Consider the following 15,463-nt stretch of genomic DNA (forward strand, 5'->3'; position numbering starts at 1 on the left):
TCAGGTGGGGAGTGAGCCTTGGAAGGAAACTAAACTCTGGATTTCAGCTCCTTAAACATGCAGCCCCACCCCACCCCACCCCACCCACCCTAGAGCTTTCTGCTCATCCAACCTTAATATTTCTGGATCCCTGGGCTTCAGCCTTGTCACCTAGCTCCCAGATACTACTCATTTCTCCAAGGAATATGTGTGAAGCCTCATATCTCAAACACACACACACACACACACACACACACACACACATGCATGCACGCACACCTCAATTAATTAGATTTAAAAAACAATTCAAAGACAGGCTGGACTCAGAATTTGGCCCAGAACCTTGCCAGGACTCTTTATTTACAGGGAGGGCTATGGGCCTGGGATGCCCTCAGGGCTGCATGCAATGATGAGTCCAGAACCTTAGCTCCAGCTCAGTTACTCTGGGCTTCTTGCTTCACTTGCCCCAGAAAGGCTGAGGCCAAGGGCCAGGCACCTGAAAGAAAGTGCTAGATGGATCCCAGCCCCTTTTCACAAACCACACACCCCAATCAGGATGGCCCTAAGCTCAGGGAAGGGAGTAAATGGGAAGAGTCAAGGACACAGGCCATTCTTCCACCCAGGACCTGGCTTTCGCACAGGCAGGGGCCTGAACAGGAGGCCCCAGGCTGAGAGACCTACAGGAGAGGCTGTCAGGAGGAACTGAGGAGGTCAAGGCAGGGTGCAAAGAGCTGGCGAGCGCCAGGCTGGGCTGGAAGGGATCGAGGCCAGGAGGCAGGAGCACAGAGGGTGCAGAGAATGGTGGGCAGGCCAGGCTGTTCTCCCACCATGACCTCCTCTGATAGCCCCCTAACAAGGTCAAGTTGGGACAGAAAAGCTCTAGGGTAGGTGGTGGGGTTTGGGAGCCCCTGGCAGACCCCAGAAGGGAGCAGGAGGGAGAGGCTGCACTCACCCTGGACGAGTCTGTTTCACCCAGACATGATGTGTTTGACAAAGGCTGGGAAGGGAGACAAATCAGTCATTGTACTTGGCTCCTCTCGGCCCGAGACCTCTTCCCCTCCCTCATGCTGCCTGACTTCCAACCTTCCCACCACCCTTTCTCCAGACTATGGTTCTCTCTCTTATTTGGAGTTGATAAGGAAAAGCTGGAGGACTCTCCTAATCTCTGCTCTGTGTCTTCTCAGCTGACCCTCGGACATAGACGAAAGAAGCTACGTTGTCTCTGCTAATCCCCTAACCTTGAGAAAGGTGCCAGCATTGCCCCATTGCTGAGAAAACTGAGGCTTAGAGGTCAGTGACTCGATCAGGTCACACAGCCAGTCTATCACAGAGCTATCTCCAAAACCCATGCTCCTTCTATTACACTATCCTGTCCACTCCAGGGATGGAAAAGAACATCCATCGGGAGCTCACCACTGCCCATCTGGTGCACACAGCCTCTAGCTCCTGGATATTTCTGTTCTGTTCTGCAGACCCGCCCAGCCCAAACTGTTCCCACCATCCCTGGGTGTCCCAGGAAGTGAGACATGACCCAATACCTTCGTAACTGATACAGCCATTGGCATCCTCTTGCCCAGCCAACAGCTGCTCCACTTCGGCCTCAGTCATCTTCTCTCCTGGGGTGGGAACAGTAGGCTCTGAATTATAGGTGGCAAAGGAGACACAGGCCTAACCCAAGCACCCCCTTGAGTCTCAGGGCCCAAGGCTCCCCAAATCTGAGAAGTGGACATCCAAGTTTTAAAGAGGGAGCCAAGGGTCTTAGATCTTTCCTACTCCCCAAGGCCTCTCCCTCCACCCTACAGCCAGCACTAGGCAAGCAGACCAGGGCCCCAGTGATTGAGGCAATGACAAAGATGGAAGCTCTGGGTCCCACATCTCAGGCCTTAGCCTTGCTCTGCCAACCTGCTCTCATCTCCATCCAAGCCCAACTGAGCAAACCCAGTTAGGGAAGGTTGTTCCTGCAGAGCCTGGAGAGACATAGCCTGGATCAGGATGTGATCCTCAGGATGCAGAGACTCCCATCTACCCCCTACATATGCCACCCGGGCAATTCCTACCCCTCTATTCCTCCCACCCTGGGCACCACGAGCCTGCATACCCAGGGTGGCAAGGACATGGCGAAGCTCAGCACCCATGACTGTCCCATTGCTCTCCTTGTCAAACACACGCAGCCCCTCCACAAAGTCCTCATAGGTGCCCTGCTCCTTGTTGCGGGAGATGTGCTGCAAGATTGGCAGGAACGTCTCAAAGTCCAGCATCTTGGCATTCATCTCTTTAGGTAGGAAGGAAAGAGAATGTGATATGAGCAGAAGCTCAAGGGGAACAGGGGGTCAGCAAGAGGCCTCACCCCAGCTCTGCCAGGCCAGGACCAGGGCAGAGGGGAAAAACCATCAGGGCTCCACCTGGACCCCTAAGCTCCAGGTGGTGGGTGAGGTGGGGGAGCTGGGGTGGCAGCAGGCCTGGAGGGGCCCAAAGGATCACAGAATCGGGCCCCACATGCACCATTTAGACTTCTGACATGTGACACACATGTCACAGAGATAAACTGATAGGACTACAAAAAGAAAATTTGGCATAATTCCTCTTCTGGGTCTCAGGACTAGACCACATTGCTTGGAGCAACAATGAATCAATAATTATTATAAATTTGCAATTCTTTTGTGACAAGCCCACTTTTCCCATATTATAGTATGTTAAAAAGGTTTAATTTTTAAAAACCACAAATGTTGGAAATTCTTATATAACAACACAAGAATCTCCAAAAATGGAAGTGCTCAGATATCCTTTACCTCTAAGAAGGCCTGCTGGTCCTCGGGCCCTCTCCTGCCCACGTCCTTCACCCCATACTGGTGTCTTCACCAGCAAGAGGAGGAGGAGAAGGGGCCAGAACCAAGGAAAGGGCAGGGGATCAATATGGGGGCCCAGGAAGCCTCAAGAGACGGCCTCCCCTGGCCAGGGGGCTCCTGCCCTGTCTGCCTATCCCTGCCCACACCTCTCAGAAGGACATGTGTGTTAGAGCAGCTGTTAACTGTACTACCACATGTGACAGATGACATTCACAAATGGGACACGTTCCCTTGCACCACTTTTGAAACTTACCAAAACCTGCCAAATGCAGATGAATGAAAGAGGCCCCATTACAGAGCTCATCTTGAGTCTGCTTTAAACTTGAGCAAATAATTTGTGATCTTCAGTGCTCTAACCATCCTTAGAAACAAAGTATTCATGATACAAGTCATAGTGGTCACAGGGCACTTCAGTGTGCTAACACGTCAACTGAGATACTGGGCATGGGGGTGCGGGCAGATCCCCACCTCATATCCCTACAACCCAGGATGTCAGAGGAAGACACTGAAGCAACAGAATGTTGCTCCTGCTCAACTGGGGCTTCAACCTCACAGGGAAAACAAGAGCAAGGCCTGGTCACGTTCTTCAAGAGCCAACTGTCAGACTTCCAAATAATTCTAGCAAGGAGAGAAGGGGTAAGCTGGGGATGGGGTCTGGTCTTAAAGGGCTAAAGCAGGGGAAGAGGAAGAGCCCCAGGGGCCTCAGGGCAGACACCAGGAGGCCGAGCCACGAGACCCATGCTGACCTTCAGGCTTGGGTTTGCCCAGGACGCGCAGCACCTCCGCATTGGTGGGGTTCTGGCCCAGTGCCCGCAGTACGTCTCCACACTGCCCATAGGTGATCTTCATCTCTCCAGTAGGTGTCCGGTCAAACAACGAGAAAGCCTCTTTGAACTCTGCAGAGAGAAGACCTGACTGCAGCCCCCTGGGCCAAGCAAAGACAGTGACTGGGAGATGATCAGCCTCCACCCTGCCTGAAGAGCAGGTCAATGTGGTCAATAAAACATTTTGGTATTTGCCCTTGGCCATCAGGCCAGCCCCTCCCTGGAAGCCCCCCATGCCGTCTTCTGACAACCAAAGAGCATCCTGGAGCCTCCATGACCTGCTCCGGCGCTGGGCCTGGGAGCTCTTCTACCAGTTATTGTCGTGTAATCTGAATATCTCCCCTGCTGCCCCCTCCAATCCCCCCACCCTGCCCTGCTATAGGGGTGGTGCCTGACTATCAAAACTGGGAGGGAAGTGAAACTACCGCTGGCTCAGAAGTCAGGATTTCTGGGTTCTCATCTTGGCTCTGCTGAGTAGCTTAGAATAAGACCAGCTAGGACTCAGTTTCCTTGTGCAAACCAAGGAATAAGGCTTCACCCTCACCTACCTTCCCAGTTACCGTGAGAATCAAAGGAGATGGTAGCATGTGGGGGCACTTTGCAAAGTGATAAGACCTGTTCAAAAGTTGGCTAACAGGGCTGCCTGTTCCAGGCCAGGCCAACTGACATGATGAAGACCACCCCAGCTTCACCGCTGACCTGCATGTGGCCTTGAGCAAACTATTCAACTCCGTTGGACCCTCCTTTTTTTTTTTTTTTTTTTTTTTTTTTTTTTAGCTCTAAGCAGGGATGCAATGTCCACCTGAGTGGGTTACCGGAGGGGAGAAGGCTGGATTATCAAGTGTGCCAAGCCTGCTGTCTAGCACATGGTAAGGGAAACAACAAAGTGTGGTTATTACTGTATTCCCTGGCTCTGGAGCCAGCCCAGAGCTCTAGGGACTAGACTCCCGAAGGTACTAGGGTGCTGTCCAAGGAGCAAGACCAAATTAAGGCACTCCTGGCCCTTTGCAAAGAACCTCAATTCCTCATTAATTTGGATACAACCAGTTCATTACTGTGGATAATTTGGACTGGGAATGGCAAAGAAATGGTTTACTGGGCAGATTAACAATATGTATGAACCACTTAGGAAAAAAGCTCCTTTTAATCCTCATCAAATACTCTAGAAACGTTTATTCCGTAGACGCTACCCATGGATTATTTATAAACCATTCCACATATCAAAGCAGTCCCTCCCCCAAAGACATTTATTTGCAAGTCTTTATTAGGCTTTGTAAGAATTTAAAAGATACAAAACCACATGTCTTTCAATTACTGAATAATTAAGTTCAAATTCCATTGCCATTGCTTATTAGCTGCGTGACGTTGGGCAAATAAATATTTAACCTCTATAAACCTCTTCTCCTTTATAAATGGCACCTGGCACCTACATCAGAGCATTCTTAAATTACACTCATGTTATATACAATAACGTAGGTTACAAATCTTAACAAAATGTCCTGCATATAGTAAATGCTCAAACAATGCTGCTAGTCTTTTCTTAATGGTTTAATCTTAATTTTACCACTTAACTATGTGATTCTGGCCAGGTCACTTAACCTCACTGACCTTAGGTCCCTCCTCTGTCAAAAGGAAATAACACCTACCTCACCATTTTGTTAGGATCTAAATTTTTTTTTTTAACTTTTAAAGCGATTAGCATGGCTTCTGGCACAAATTCAGTACTCAATAAATATGTTAGTTGAACCTGAACTCAGAGTTTTTGATCTCCCAGTTCATTCAGAAGACTGAGGTCAGATTTAATAAAAGTCCTCATGAAAAAAAAAAGAATATAATGATACTTAATAAGGAAGTGGAACAAAAAATAAATAAATTTTAAAAAATAAGGAGGTGGAACACGACAGGGTGGGGGAGTAAAAGAACAATGACTTATGATCTTATCACTGACAATGGACCAAGTTCTGAGCTAATTAATCTTTCAAAAACTCTATGCTATGGGTATTATTGTCTTCATTAGTAGGCCAATGCACATGTGACTTCTGACCAACTATTCAGGACACCAAGAAAATAGTGAGGAAGAAGGAGGAGAAGGAAAGGACCTGCTGTACCTGTTAACACCCCAGCCCGCTGCAAACCCTGGTATATATACACATAAGCCAAAACACTGAAGTTTAGGGCTGCTACTACATAGAAGACAAAGCCAGTATGATCTTGGGGTGTATGAGAGGTGATGAGGTGATGTTCATGGGCCCAAAAGAAACCTTTTCTTGATAGTCTGTAGGAGTTGGGTGCTTGCTAGAGCAATGAACAAAGGTGGTAATCCCTTCCTATAAGAATATGGAAATCTGGGCACCTGGATGGCTCAGTTGGTTGAGCATCCAATTCTTGTTGTCCATTTATGTCATGATCTCAGTGTCATGAGATCAAGCCCTGCCTCATGGCTCTGTGCTCACTGGGGAGTCTGCTTCTCTCCCTTTTCCTCTTGCCATCCACCTCACATGCCCTCTCTCAAATAAATAATCTTTAAAAAAAGAAAAAGAATATGGAAATCTGGAAAGGGACCAAGAGTTAGAAGTTAGTTTTCTACAAGAAAAAAAAAAAAGCATTATAATAAAATGGGGCCATACCGCCAGGAGAATATAAAGCTAAGACAGGATTTGATAACTATCTTCAAATGAACGGAGGATATCTGAAGGATGCTGAATAGAGTCACAGACTTTCTGAGTTGAAAAGAACCAAATATTCTTACTTTGCAGATAAGAAAATTAAGGTTCAAAAAAGTGACCTTGCCCAAAGTCTCATGGCTAATAGTGGCAGAATTAGGGCCAACACTAAAATCTCCTAATTCCAGGGTTGCCTCGGTGGCTCAGTGGTTGAACGTCTGCCTTTGGCTCAGGTCATGATCCCAGGATCCTGGGATTGAATCCCACGTTGGGCTACCCCACAGGGAGCCTGCTTCTCCCTCTGCTTGTGTCTCTGCCTCTCTGTCTCTCTCATGAATGAATGAATGAATGAATGAATGAATGAATATATATCTCCTGAGTCCAAATACTCTTTCTAGCATAATACAAGAAAGCCATCTTCAGCTTCATCAAAGAGCAAATGAAGAGACAGCAGGAGTAAAATTCAAACAGAAACAATTCCGATCCAAGGGTTAGGGTTAGGGTTAAAGTAAGGGACAATGTCTTCAAGGCCGGAGGGATGACAGACTGAAAGGAGTTAGACCATAGCCCTGAAAATCTTCCTGGACCAAAGAGGCAACCAGCTGTCCCAGTTAGCTTTGATGGGGACTCTCATTTGGGAAATGAAAATTTTTTATTGTTAGTTGATTCTCTCAAATCTTCATGGGTACCTCCATGCTTATATCTATGCACAAGTATATATTTAACTAAGATGCATTTAAATTAATTTTAAGTATTTTGTAGCACACCAAACTATTGACTAAAAGTGAGTGTCCATGGGGTATTGCAAAAGCAGAGTCAGATTCAATTTACTAGTTTCAAAATACATCTGCTGGTTCTAATGCCCTATTTGTGGGTAAATTGGCATCACTTTTTGGGAAGGCAATTTCACAATAACTCTTATAGTTTAAAATGTATGTATCCTTTTTTTTTTTTTTTTTAAGATTTTACTTATTTATTCATGAGACACAGAGAGAGAGGGAGAGAGAGAGAGAGGGAGAAGCAGGCTCCATGCAGGGAGCCTGATGCGGGACTCGATCCCAGGTCTCCAGGATCACACCCTGGGCCAAAGGCAAGCACTAAACCACTGAGCCACCCAGGGATCCTCTATATGTATCCTTTGACCCACTCCTAGGAAGTTCCCCTGGGGGAAGCATGCTGATAACTCCCCACCGGCAACAATCTAAAGCTCCATCCCAATTAGCCTGATTCAATTAAAAGGTACATCTGTGTATGAGACTCTATGTAATTCTTGAAAAAAATGAAGCAGAACTGTTAACTATAAAAAGATACCAAGGTATAATAGGTTTATTATTAAATAATATACATTAGTAAAATCAAATATGTATTAAATAAAAGATGCAGGATAGTATATATCACACGACTCAATTTGTGTAAATTTTATACATACATATCAGTAAGTCACTATAAATTTTTCTTGAAGGACACATAGGCTTATTAACAGTAGTTACCTTTGGGACAGGAATCAACATGACAGGAAAGCAAAAGGAAAATATTTTTATTTTTCATTATTTACCTTTAAGTAGTATATGAATTTTTGTTTTTGTTTTACCACGTGCAGGTATTAGTTTACTTTTTAAAAATAGTATATGCTTAAAATCAAGGGGGTGGATCAGATGACCTTTCAAGGTCCCTTCTAACTCCAATGACTTCGTGTCCTAGAAGCATTTAGTGAGGAAAACAGAGGGATAAGTTGCAGTGGCAATAAGCCCCAGCTATAAAGCAGATAGCACATGATGAAACATTCCATCCTCAAAACAGCAGACTCCCACAGGAGGAGGGTAACAATAAGGTTGGGAAGTTGGAGATTGGAGGCTTGTCTTGAAGCCGCACTTAATAGCACTTCCTAGAACACTGAGAAAACAAACTGTCTCCATCCAAGATGGAGAAGGGTTGGTGATGGGGATCACAGGTGGACTAGGCACCCCCAAGTCACCACTGACCCTGCTGCCATTAGCAGGTGAGCATCTCAGTGAGCTATAGGATGAGAGGAGAGGATGCCAGTGACTTAAGGAGGGCTTTCCAATAACAGGAACAGAAATGAGTGTTTTAGATATCTTGAATAGTAGATTTTGTGGGTAGAGGTGGGGGAAAAGACATTTTTGTTGTGCATCTATTACGTCTCAGGCAGTCTGGCAGGATAGTTGAGAATTCATGTCTGCAATCAGATTTCCTGAGTTAGAGTTCTGCTCTACTAACAACTGCCTGCGTGAGATTGGGCAAACTACTGAACCTGTGCCTCAGTTTTATCAGTCAATGGGGGTGGTAATAGTCCCTACCTCCTGGGGGTGTGGTGAGAATTGAGTTAATCCACATAAAGCGCTTATGTGAATATGTTAGGTGAAAAGAAGCAAACAGAAAACCTTTGGCAAATACAAGTTAGTAATGATGAGAACGGTGATTACTATTAACCTGGAGATAGCAACCACTCCTCTCAGTCCTCCTCCTCCTGGAAAGTACAAAAGCAGGTGTGCTAGGGAAGGTGGGGTTGTCAGTACTCACCTTCGATCTGGTCAGCAGTGAAGTCTATCTGTGGGGAGGGAAACACAGGAATGAGACTGCCGAAGGCTCCCGGAGGGAAGCAGAAGTGGCTTCCACCACAGTCAGGGGGCAACTCCCGCAGGCCACCAGTGAGGGGCGGAGACTCAGGGCAGAGCCCCAGATGAATGAACTACAATATCAAATAATGCAGCCACGAGTGCTCCCTCAATACTGCAAATGAAGTGATGGCTCAAAATGAAAGAGAAAGAGAGAAAGAAATGTTCCAGATAACTCTAGAAGATATGCTGACTCTCTGTGGTGATTTCTTCAGGTCAAATATAAATTGCTCATCCTAGCTGACTATAAACTGCCCTCACTTTCGACCCTACTCCACAATCCACCCACAATCATACATCCTCTCCCTTTGGGCAGCCGCCATTCCTCACCCTCGGCCTCTCTGTCCTACTTGATGATGACCATCCACCTCCTGCTATTCCCACCTTCCCTTCCCTGGCCCCTTTCACTCCCACCCCTCCTCTTAGGCACTGGGACAGCAAGCCTAGCATTCCTGAACTATTCTACAGTCCTGCCTCCAGGTGTGCCCAGGCCCCCTGATGCCAGGGCTCTCCTGGGTCAGGGATTTTTGTTACTGTTCACAGAAATGCCTGGCACAGGGTAGACACTCAAAAAATATTTGTTGAGCAAAGGAATAAATTTGGATACACTCCCACAATGCATAATAATTCAATGGTGAGTAAAGAACAGTCAGGTGGGAGGCTCTGAAAATGAATGACAAGAAACAAGCATGAGTCATCATCGTCATTTGGGATTTTGGTGTTACTTCACCATCCTTATCTGCCACCACCCTCCCCACCTAATCCCCTCTCCAGGGGTGGTGGTAACCACTGCTGGCACATCTCCTTCATGGACCACCATTTCTAGTCCTAACTCTGCTGCTTGTTCTGTGCCTCCCAGGCAGACCCCTGTTAATGAGGACCTCTGGGGGTGGCTGGAATAAGCTAGGAGAGGGGAGGAGGGGTTACACTGGGTTGGGCAGGAAACTAGCTGTGACCAGGAATGGAATGGGCTTTGCCGCAGGAGGGGTTGATCAGGAAGGTATAAATACCCCTGAACTAGGGTAAAGGATGCTTTGCATGAACTCTGAGGAAAAGGTGCAGTTGCTTTGCTTTGTAACGTGCTAAGTCCCAGGAGTAAATGTGTAAGAGAAATTAGTGTAAAAACATAAAATCAGAATCTATGGTCATAACCATACATATTGGGGTTAAGTTTACTTTTGTTCTAGTCTTTGAGCACAGACTTCAAAGCAAAGGAACCAAATAAGCACAATAATGAAGGATACCTACTTTTTTTTTCACTTTAGAGCAATTTCAACTATGGTCAGGTTTGGAAGATCCAGGCATGGGAAAGAGGACTGCAGTGGGGGGGGGGGGGGGGGAATCAGGGGGTGGGGGTGGTGGGTGGATGGAGAGGCAATGGGTCAAAGAGAAGGCTCTGATCTGATACCATGAGGTAGCTGTCACCCGGATGCCGGGGGCCAGGCTATCCCATAGGAGTAGCTCATTATCAGAACAAATCAGAAATAAAAGCATCCTGAGGGGTATGGGGAGAGTCAGCTTTTCTCACTAGGCTCTGCCCATAGTGGGAGTAATTAATGTATGACCCACGTACTTTCAAGGTCTTACATTATCACCTCCATGTGTACCACAACCAAACCCAGGGACATGCAACTACTTCCATCTCTTGGCCAAACCAGTTATGCTTGACCCCTCACCCTTGTAGGAATTACCACAGATCAACTCCAGGGCCCTTGGCACAGCTGCAGGGGGGCTGTGGGCACCAGGAGGAATCCTGAGAGACTAGGGAGGGTCAGTTTCCCTATCTTCTTGTCGCAGCACCGGGTCCTGAGCCCTTATTTTGATCTGATTCCTCACTACCCCTGGCCCTGCCCTCATGGGTATCCCCAGGGGCCCACCACTCCCAACCTGTTATTAATAGCTCTTCATACCAGAAGCACTTGACCTCTCACATTCTGGTGCCAAGGCTTAGAACTGCTTCACTCTCCAGAGGCCTCTGACCCGTCCTTCCCCAGCCCGGCCCCTCCCAGTTCCATTCCTTCAGCAGCTGGGCCAGATAGCTGGGAGGCCTGAAGTGACTGAGTCAGCAGGCAGGGAGAGGAACCTTCCAGGGTGAGGGGAGCAGGGTGGGCAGAGAGGGAAGCAGGCCCCCGTCCCTCACCGGGTTAGAGGGTGTGCCTCGTCCTCAGATGGGCCAGTCCCCTGCAGACTCCAGACAGGAGCCTAGGCTGAGGCCACAGAAGGAGGAGGGAACCACCTTGGCAGGGGAGGAGAGAGGGAAGCAGGCTCCTCTCTGCCCCCACCACCCTCCTACTGCAAGGGTCTTGGTGAACAAAGCCTTTCCCAGACTCCCTCCTCCCTTGCCATTTATATAACTCATTCCAAGGTACATTGGCCATTATTGGTACGTGTCTTTTCTCCAGAAAGATAAGGTACCACCTCTGAGGAAAGGGTCAGTCTCTTTTTCTTTGCTATGATGGCTCCCACAGTGCATTAAAATTTAAGGCTGAATAGTTGGTTGGTAATACCTCCCTGCCATTCCTGACTCTGACAGAGCAGGGCTTCCTCAGAGCAGAAACCCATTCCTGAGGGGCAAGGCCTACGACCCCAAATCCCCCTCACCAGCCTCAATGCCAGCTCCACCATGCCGTGCCCCATGATGCGGGGCATTGGTACCACAGTCCCCATCCCAGTCCAGCCTCCAGGAAATAGATCTCTAAGGTCCAAGACAGACAGGATCCTGAAGGTCATCCCCACCTCCATTCCAGTGGTTAAGGCTCACTCACCTTTACACTCTTGGGATCAAAGGCAGGTTCCTTGGGGGGTTCAGGAGCTGGGGCAGGGGCAGGGGCTGGGGCAGCCTTGGCTGCTTCCTTCTTAGGCTCGGGCTTCTTGGGAGGCATGTTGTCTTGCTGGGATCTCCGGTGGAGGTGGGAGCTAGGACAGAATCAAGAGATGTGGCGCCTAGGAGAGGAGACAGGAGACTGGGCTGCCTCCCTCCCCTTTTATCCTGGGCAGGAGCCCCCACAGAGGGGCTGGGTGAGAGCAAGAGCAACCGCCCTGACTATAAAAGGAAGAAACACCAGCAGGGTACAGCTGACAACTGTGTATTGTCACCAGGTTTGGGGCCACGAGCCTCCCCTCCCTCCACACCTCACACTCCTCCCGGCCTCCACCTCTGGGACAGGCTGACCCTTCCTGCCAATTGGTGGAAGCCCAGAGGGGCCAGGAAGACAGACCCTCCAAAAACACCAGAGTCCAGCCAGAGAGATGAGCTGACTGGAGCAGTTGATAACCCTCACACAAAGCCCAGGGGAGGGTAAGGCTTTTTTTAGCCCCTCCAGAGCAGAGGCAGCCCACTGCACATTCCTTTTAAGCCGGCTCCTTTAAGCTGAGAGCCACTCTGGGGCCTCAGCTCTGCCCTGAGGCTCAGCTCTAGGCCTGGAGCCCTGAAGCAACAGCTGGTCTGTCCAACCCTCCCATCCCCCCTCCCCCCTGCCCCTCACCCTCCCTATTCACAGGCTAAAGCCCTCCAACCTCCAGAGCAGGCATCCCAGGAACTCCACAGACCTCAAATCCCCGGGCTTACCCTCACCACCAGCCACCTCCATCATTCATTCAGGGAGTCCTGAGAGGCACAGGGGTGTGGCTAAAAGTCAAGGTGACTGGAGGTCAGACAACTTGGGTCTCCTTGTCACTATACCTTTAACTCTGGACGCTAGGTGTGCATGTGCAGGTGTGCATGTCTGTGTGTGTGTGTCTGTGAAGTGCTTACTGTGTACCAGGCACTGTTCAATGCTATTGTATAAAATCTCATTACCTCTTCACCCCAATCCTACAAACTAGATATTATTCCCATTTTACACTTAGGGAGATTGGAACTAAAAGTGGTCAGGTAACAAGGTCACTCAGCTAATTAGCTATGAGCTGGATCAGGACCCAGGTGTATCTGATTCTAAAGTGTATGCTTATATCATTGAGATCATAATCCCATTTATGGGGGGCACCTGGGTGGCTCAGTGGTTGAGCATCTGCCCTTGGCTCAGGGCTTGATCCCCGGGTCCTAGGATCGAGTCCCGCATCAGGCCCTCTGCAGGGTGCCTGCTTCTCCCTCTGCCTCTGTGTCTTTCATGAATAAATAAATAAAGTCTTAAAAAATAATAATAATCCCATTTATGGGATTTATGGTGGGGAGTGTGCACATATGTCTGTGTGTTCATCTGAAAGGCCGGGACGTATACACACTAAAGTGTTGGGAGACACACCCCTGGGACCTGGGGGCGGTGAGGAAGGGAGATGACAGCAGTTCAGAATTTTGAACTTTTTTCACTTCCTGCATTAATGGAAATTTTTAGAACTAGCATGTACTGTTTAAAAAAAAAAAAAACAGTTAAAGGCTATACAATGTTCAGAAAACAACAACCAAAAAGCTTACCCACCACACAGAATCGCTTTGAGCTGAACTTGAAGACTCTCCAGTTCAGAGGATGAAAACTCAAGTCAAGAAAAGCCGAAAAGTTACCTCTGCCTCTCTAGGCCTGGTCTTCTTACCTATAAACAGAATTACTAGACTACATACCACCTGGTCCCTGCTAGCTAAGTCTTCGTGCAGTTCCAGGTGCCTGGGGGCTCAATTCCCTAGGCTCCATTTCCCAGATCTTTCCCAGCCAAAGGGCCCTTTGGTCTCATCCTACCTGCTTTTGTGAGGAACCTAACGCCTAATGCCAGATTTTTAAGATGCCCAGAGACATTCAGCCACTCATAGAGTCGAGCCAGCTAATTCTGGCTCCCCGTGTGGTGTGTGGAGCTCTGACCCCACCTTGCTGCTCTTACAAACCTAGATGTGCCCTCACCACTGGTAAGCGGAGAAGCCTTCAAAGGAAACTGAGGCAGGAAAAGGAGCCAGGACTTGCCCAAGGTGATACAAGAACAAGACCCAAACCCAGGTCAGTACTGGTCCTGGCTGGGATAGCAGCTGTTCACTCTTTCACCTCACCTCACCCCTCCTGGGCCTCACCTTCTGTCTTCCTTCTGAGTTCCTGTCATTTGTTTCCAGGGGCTTCTGCTTGCACTCTTGCACTTTCCCTGTCTGACCCTTCCCTGACTTCCTCACTCCCCAGACGTTGGGAGCTCAGGTTGTGGGAGGTGAGAAAGGAGGAAAGAAAAGCCCAGCCTCTACCCTTCTCTCCTCCCACTGCAACCTCTTCCCAGACTAGGTGTGCTGTGGAGTTTGGTGGACAAGCTGCAAGCCAGAAGCTGGAAGATCCAGGCACTAGACCTGACTTTGCCAGCCACTCCCCTTCTCTGGGCCTGAGCTTGCTTATCTCTAAAATGAGAGATAATCAGGAGCTTTCAAACAGTGTTCAACAGACACCCAAGACCCAAGCCTCCCTTAAATTGCTTCCGGCTGTAAGGGATGCAGAGAGGCCAGGTTTGGAGCTCCCCCTGCCTTTTCAATCAGCACCACTCCTGTGTGTTTTCTACATGGGGGTCCCACGATCATCGTCAAAGAAATGATTCCATGGTTTAAGAGTAAAAATAACCACTGAATGAGATGCTTTCATATATCCTTTCCAGTCAAGAAACAAGTTGTTCTAACCATTCTAGTAAGAAGTTTGATCCTCAAAAGACAGAAAGTCAGGGGTTTCCTTTCATTTCATTTATCTTTTTCTTTTTTCTTTCTTTCTTTTTATAATGAGCAAAATATCCAGTCTGCTTGGGGACAGAGCTATGAGGTTAGAGAGCTGGGAAGACTGAATGAGGCTAGCTGAGCAACTGCAGACATGAAAGGATATGGGCTTTAGAGATAGATGAACATAGGGCTGAATGCTAGATTTGCCATTTCCTAATCTCCGGTCCAGTACCCTAAGGACCTTCAGCAGTAAACATTTCCTTCTCAAGTTGTTGTGAGATCTGTATGAAACAACATGAGCAAAGCACCAAAAGCCACCCCTGGCACATTGGAAACACTCACAGCTGTTCATTTGTTTTCCTAGATGAAGCTAGACGTGCGTCTGGGTTTCTCAGACTTCTTGGAAGGAACTCCAGGAGAGAGGGCCATGTGGGGGAGGAGCAGCACAGGTAAGGTGGCAGTGGCTACTGAGATTATGAGGTGTGGGTTTAGGAATGAGGAAGAGGTGGAGAGAAATGGGGGTTGGAGGAGGGCGGCCACTGGTACCCATGGTGTGACATATTTGTGGCTCAGAAAGCATGTTGCAGGTCCCTGGGGCCAAGCAGCCTGCCTGTCAGCCACACTCAGATGAGGAGCCAGCCTGCCTGAAACTTTAGGCCACAGGCGCCCCAGCATGGGAGGAGACACTCCTCAAATCAGTTTCTGATGCTCTTTAAGCAACACCAGCTAAAAGAGTGTCTGGCACTTCAGAAGCAACTGGAGGAGAGTGTGGTTTTCCAGAAAGAGCTATGCGTCAAGCGTCAAGATACCCGCCCCTGGCCTTGTTATTATTACCACAACTCATGATGCCCACAGTTCAGAAGAGCTCAGTAACTGGAGCCAGAGGTGTCACTTTTGCGGCCCT

At 48.3% G+C, this 15,463-nt stretch overlaps 1 protein-coding gene across 1 annotated transcript; it reads right to left on the reverse strand.

Moving 5' to 3' along the window:
- Positions 1-297: 297 nt before the first annotated feature.
- Positions 298-14,983, reverse strand: MYL4 (myosin light chain 4). Its single transcript, XM_025999413.2, has 8 exons — positions 14,902-14,983; positions 11,714-11,864; positions 8,854-8,881; positions 3,572-3,721; positions 2,078-2,251; positions 1,518-1,595; positions 932-976; positions 298-475 (listed from the first exon to the last, which is right to left on the reverse strand). Exons 2-7 carry the CDS (start codon positions 11,828-11,830, stop codon positions 948-950), a joined length of 576 nt encoding a protein of 191 aa, XP_025855198.2. The 5' UTR covers positions 11,831-11,864; positions 14,902-14,983; the 3' UTR covers positions 298-475; positions 932-947.
- Between the last annotated feature and the right edge of the window lie 480 nt (positions 14,984-15,463).

Source organism: Vulpes vulpes, chromosome 2 (assembly GCF_048418805.1).
Source record: "Vulpes vulpes isolate BD-2025 chromosome 2, VulVul3, whole genome shotgun sequence".
In the NCBI taxonomy this organism is placed as follows: Eukaryota; Metazoa; Chordata; class Mammalia; order Carnivora; family Canidae; genus Vulpes; species Vulpes vulpes.

Coding starts and splice junctions, on each gene's coding strand:
- MYL4 (XM_025999413.2), bottom strand. CDS start 11,830: ATGCCTCCCAAGAAGCCCGAGCCTAAGAAGGAAGCAGCCAAGGCTGCC. Junction 8,882..11,713: donor TTGATCCCAAGAGTGTAAAG/GTGAGTGAGCCT, acceptor CCCTCCCCACAG/ATAGACTTCACTGCTGACCA. Junction 1,596..2,077: donor CCATGTCCTTGCCACCCTGG/GTATGCAGGCTC, acceptor TTCCCACCCCAG/GAGAGAAGATGACTGAGGCC.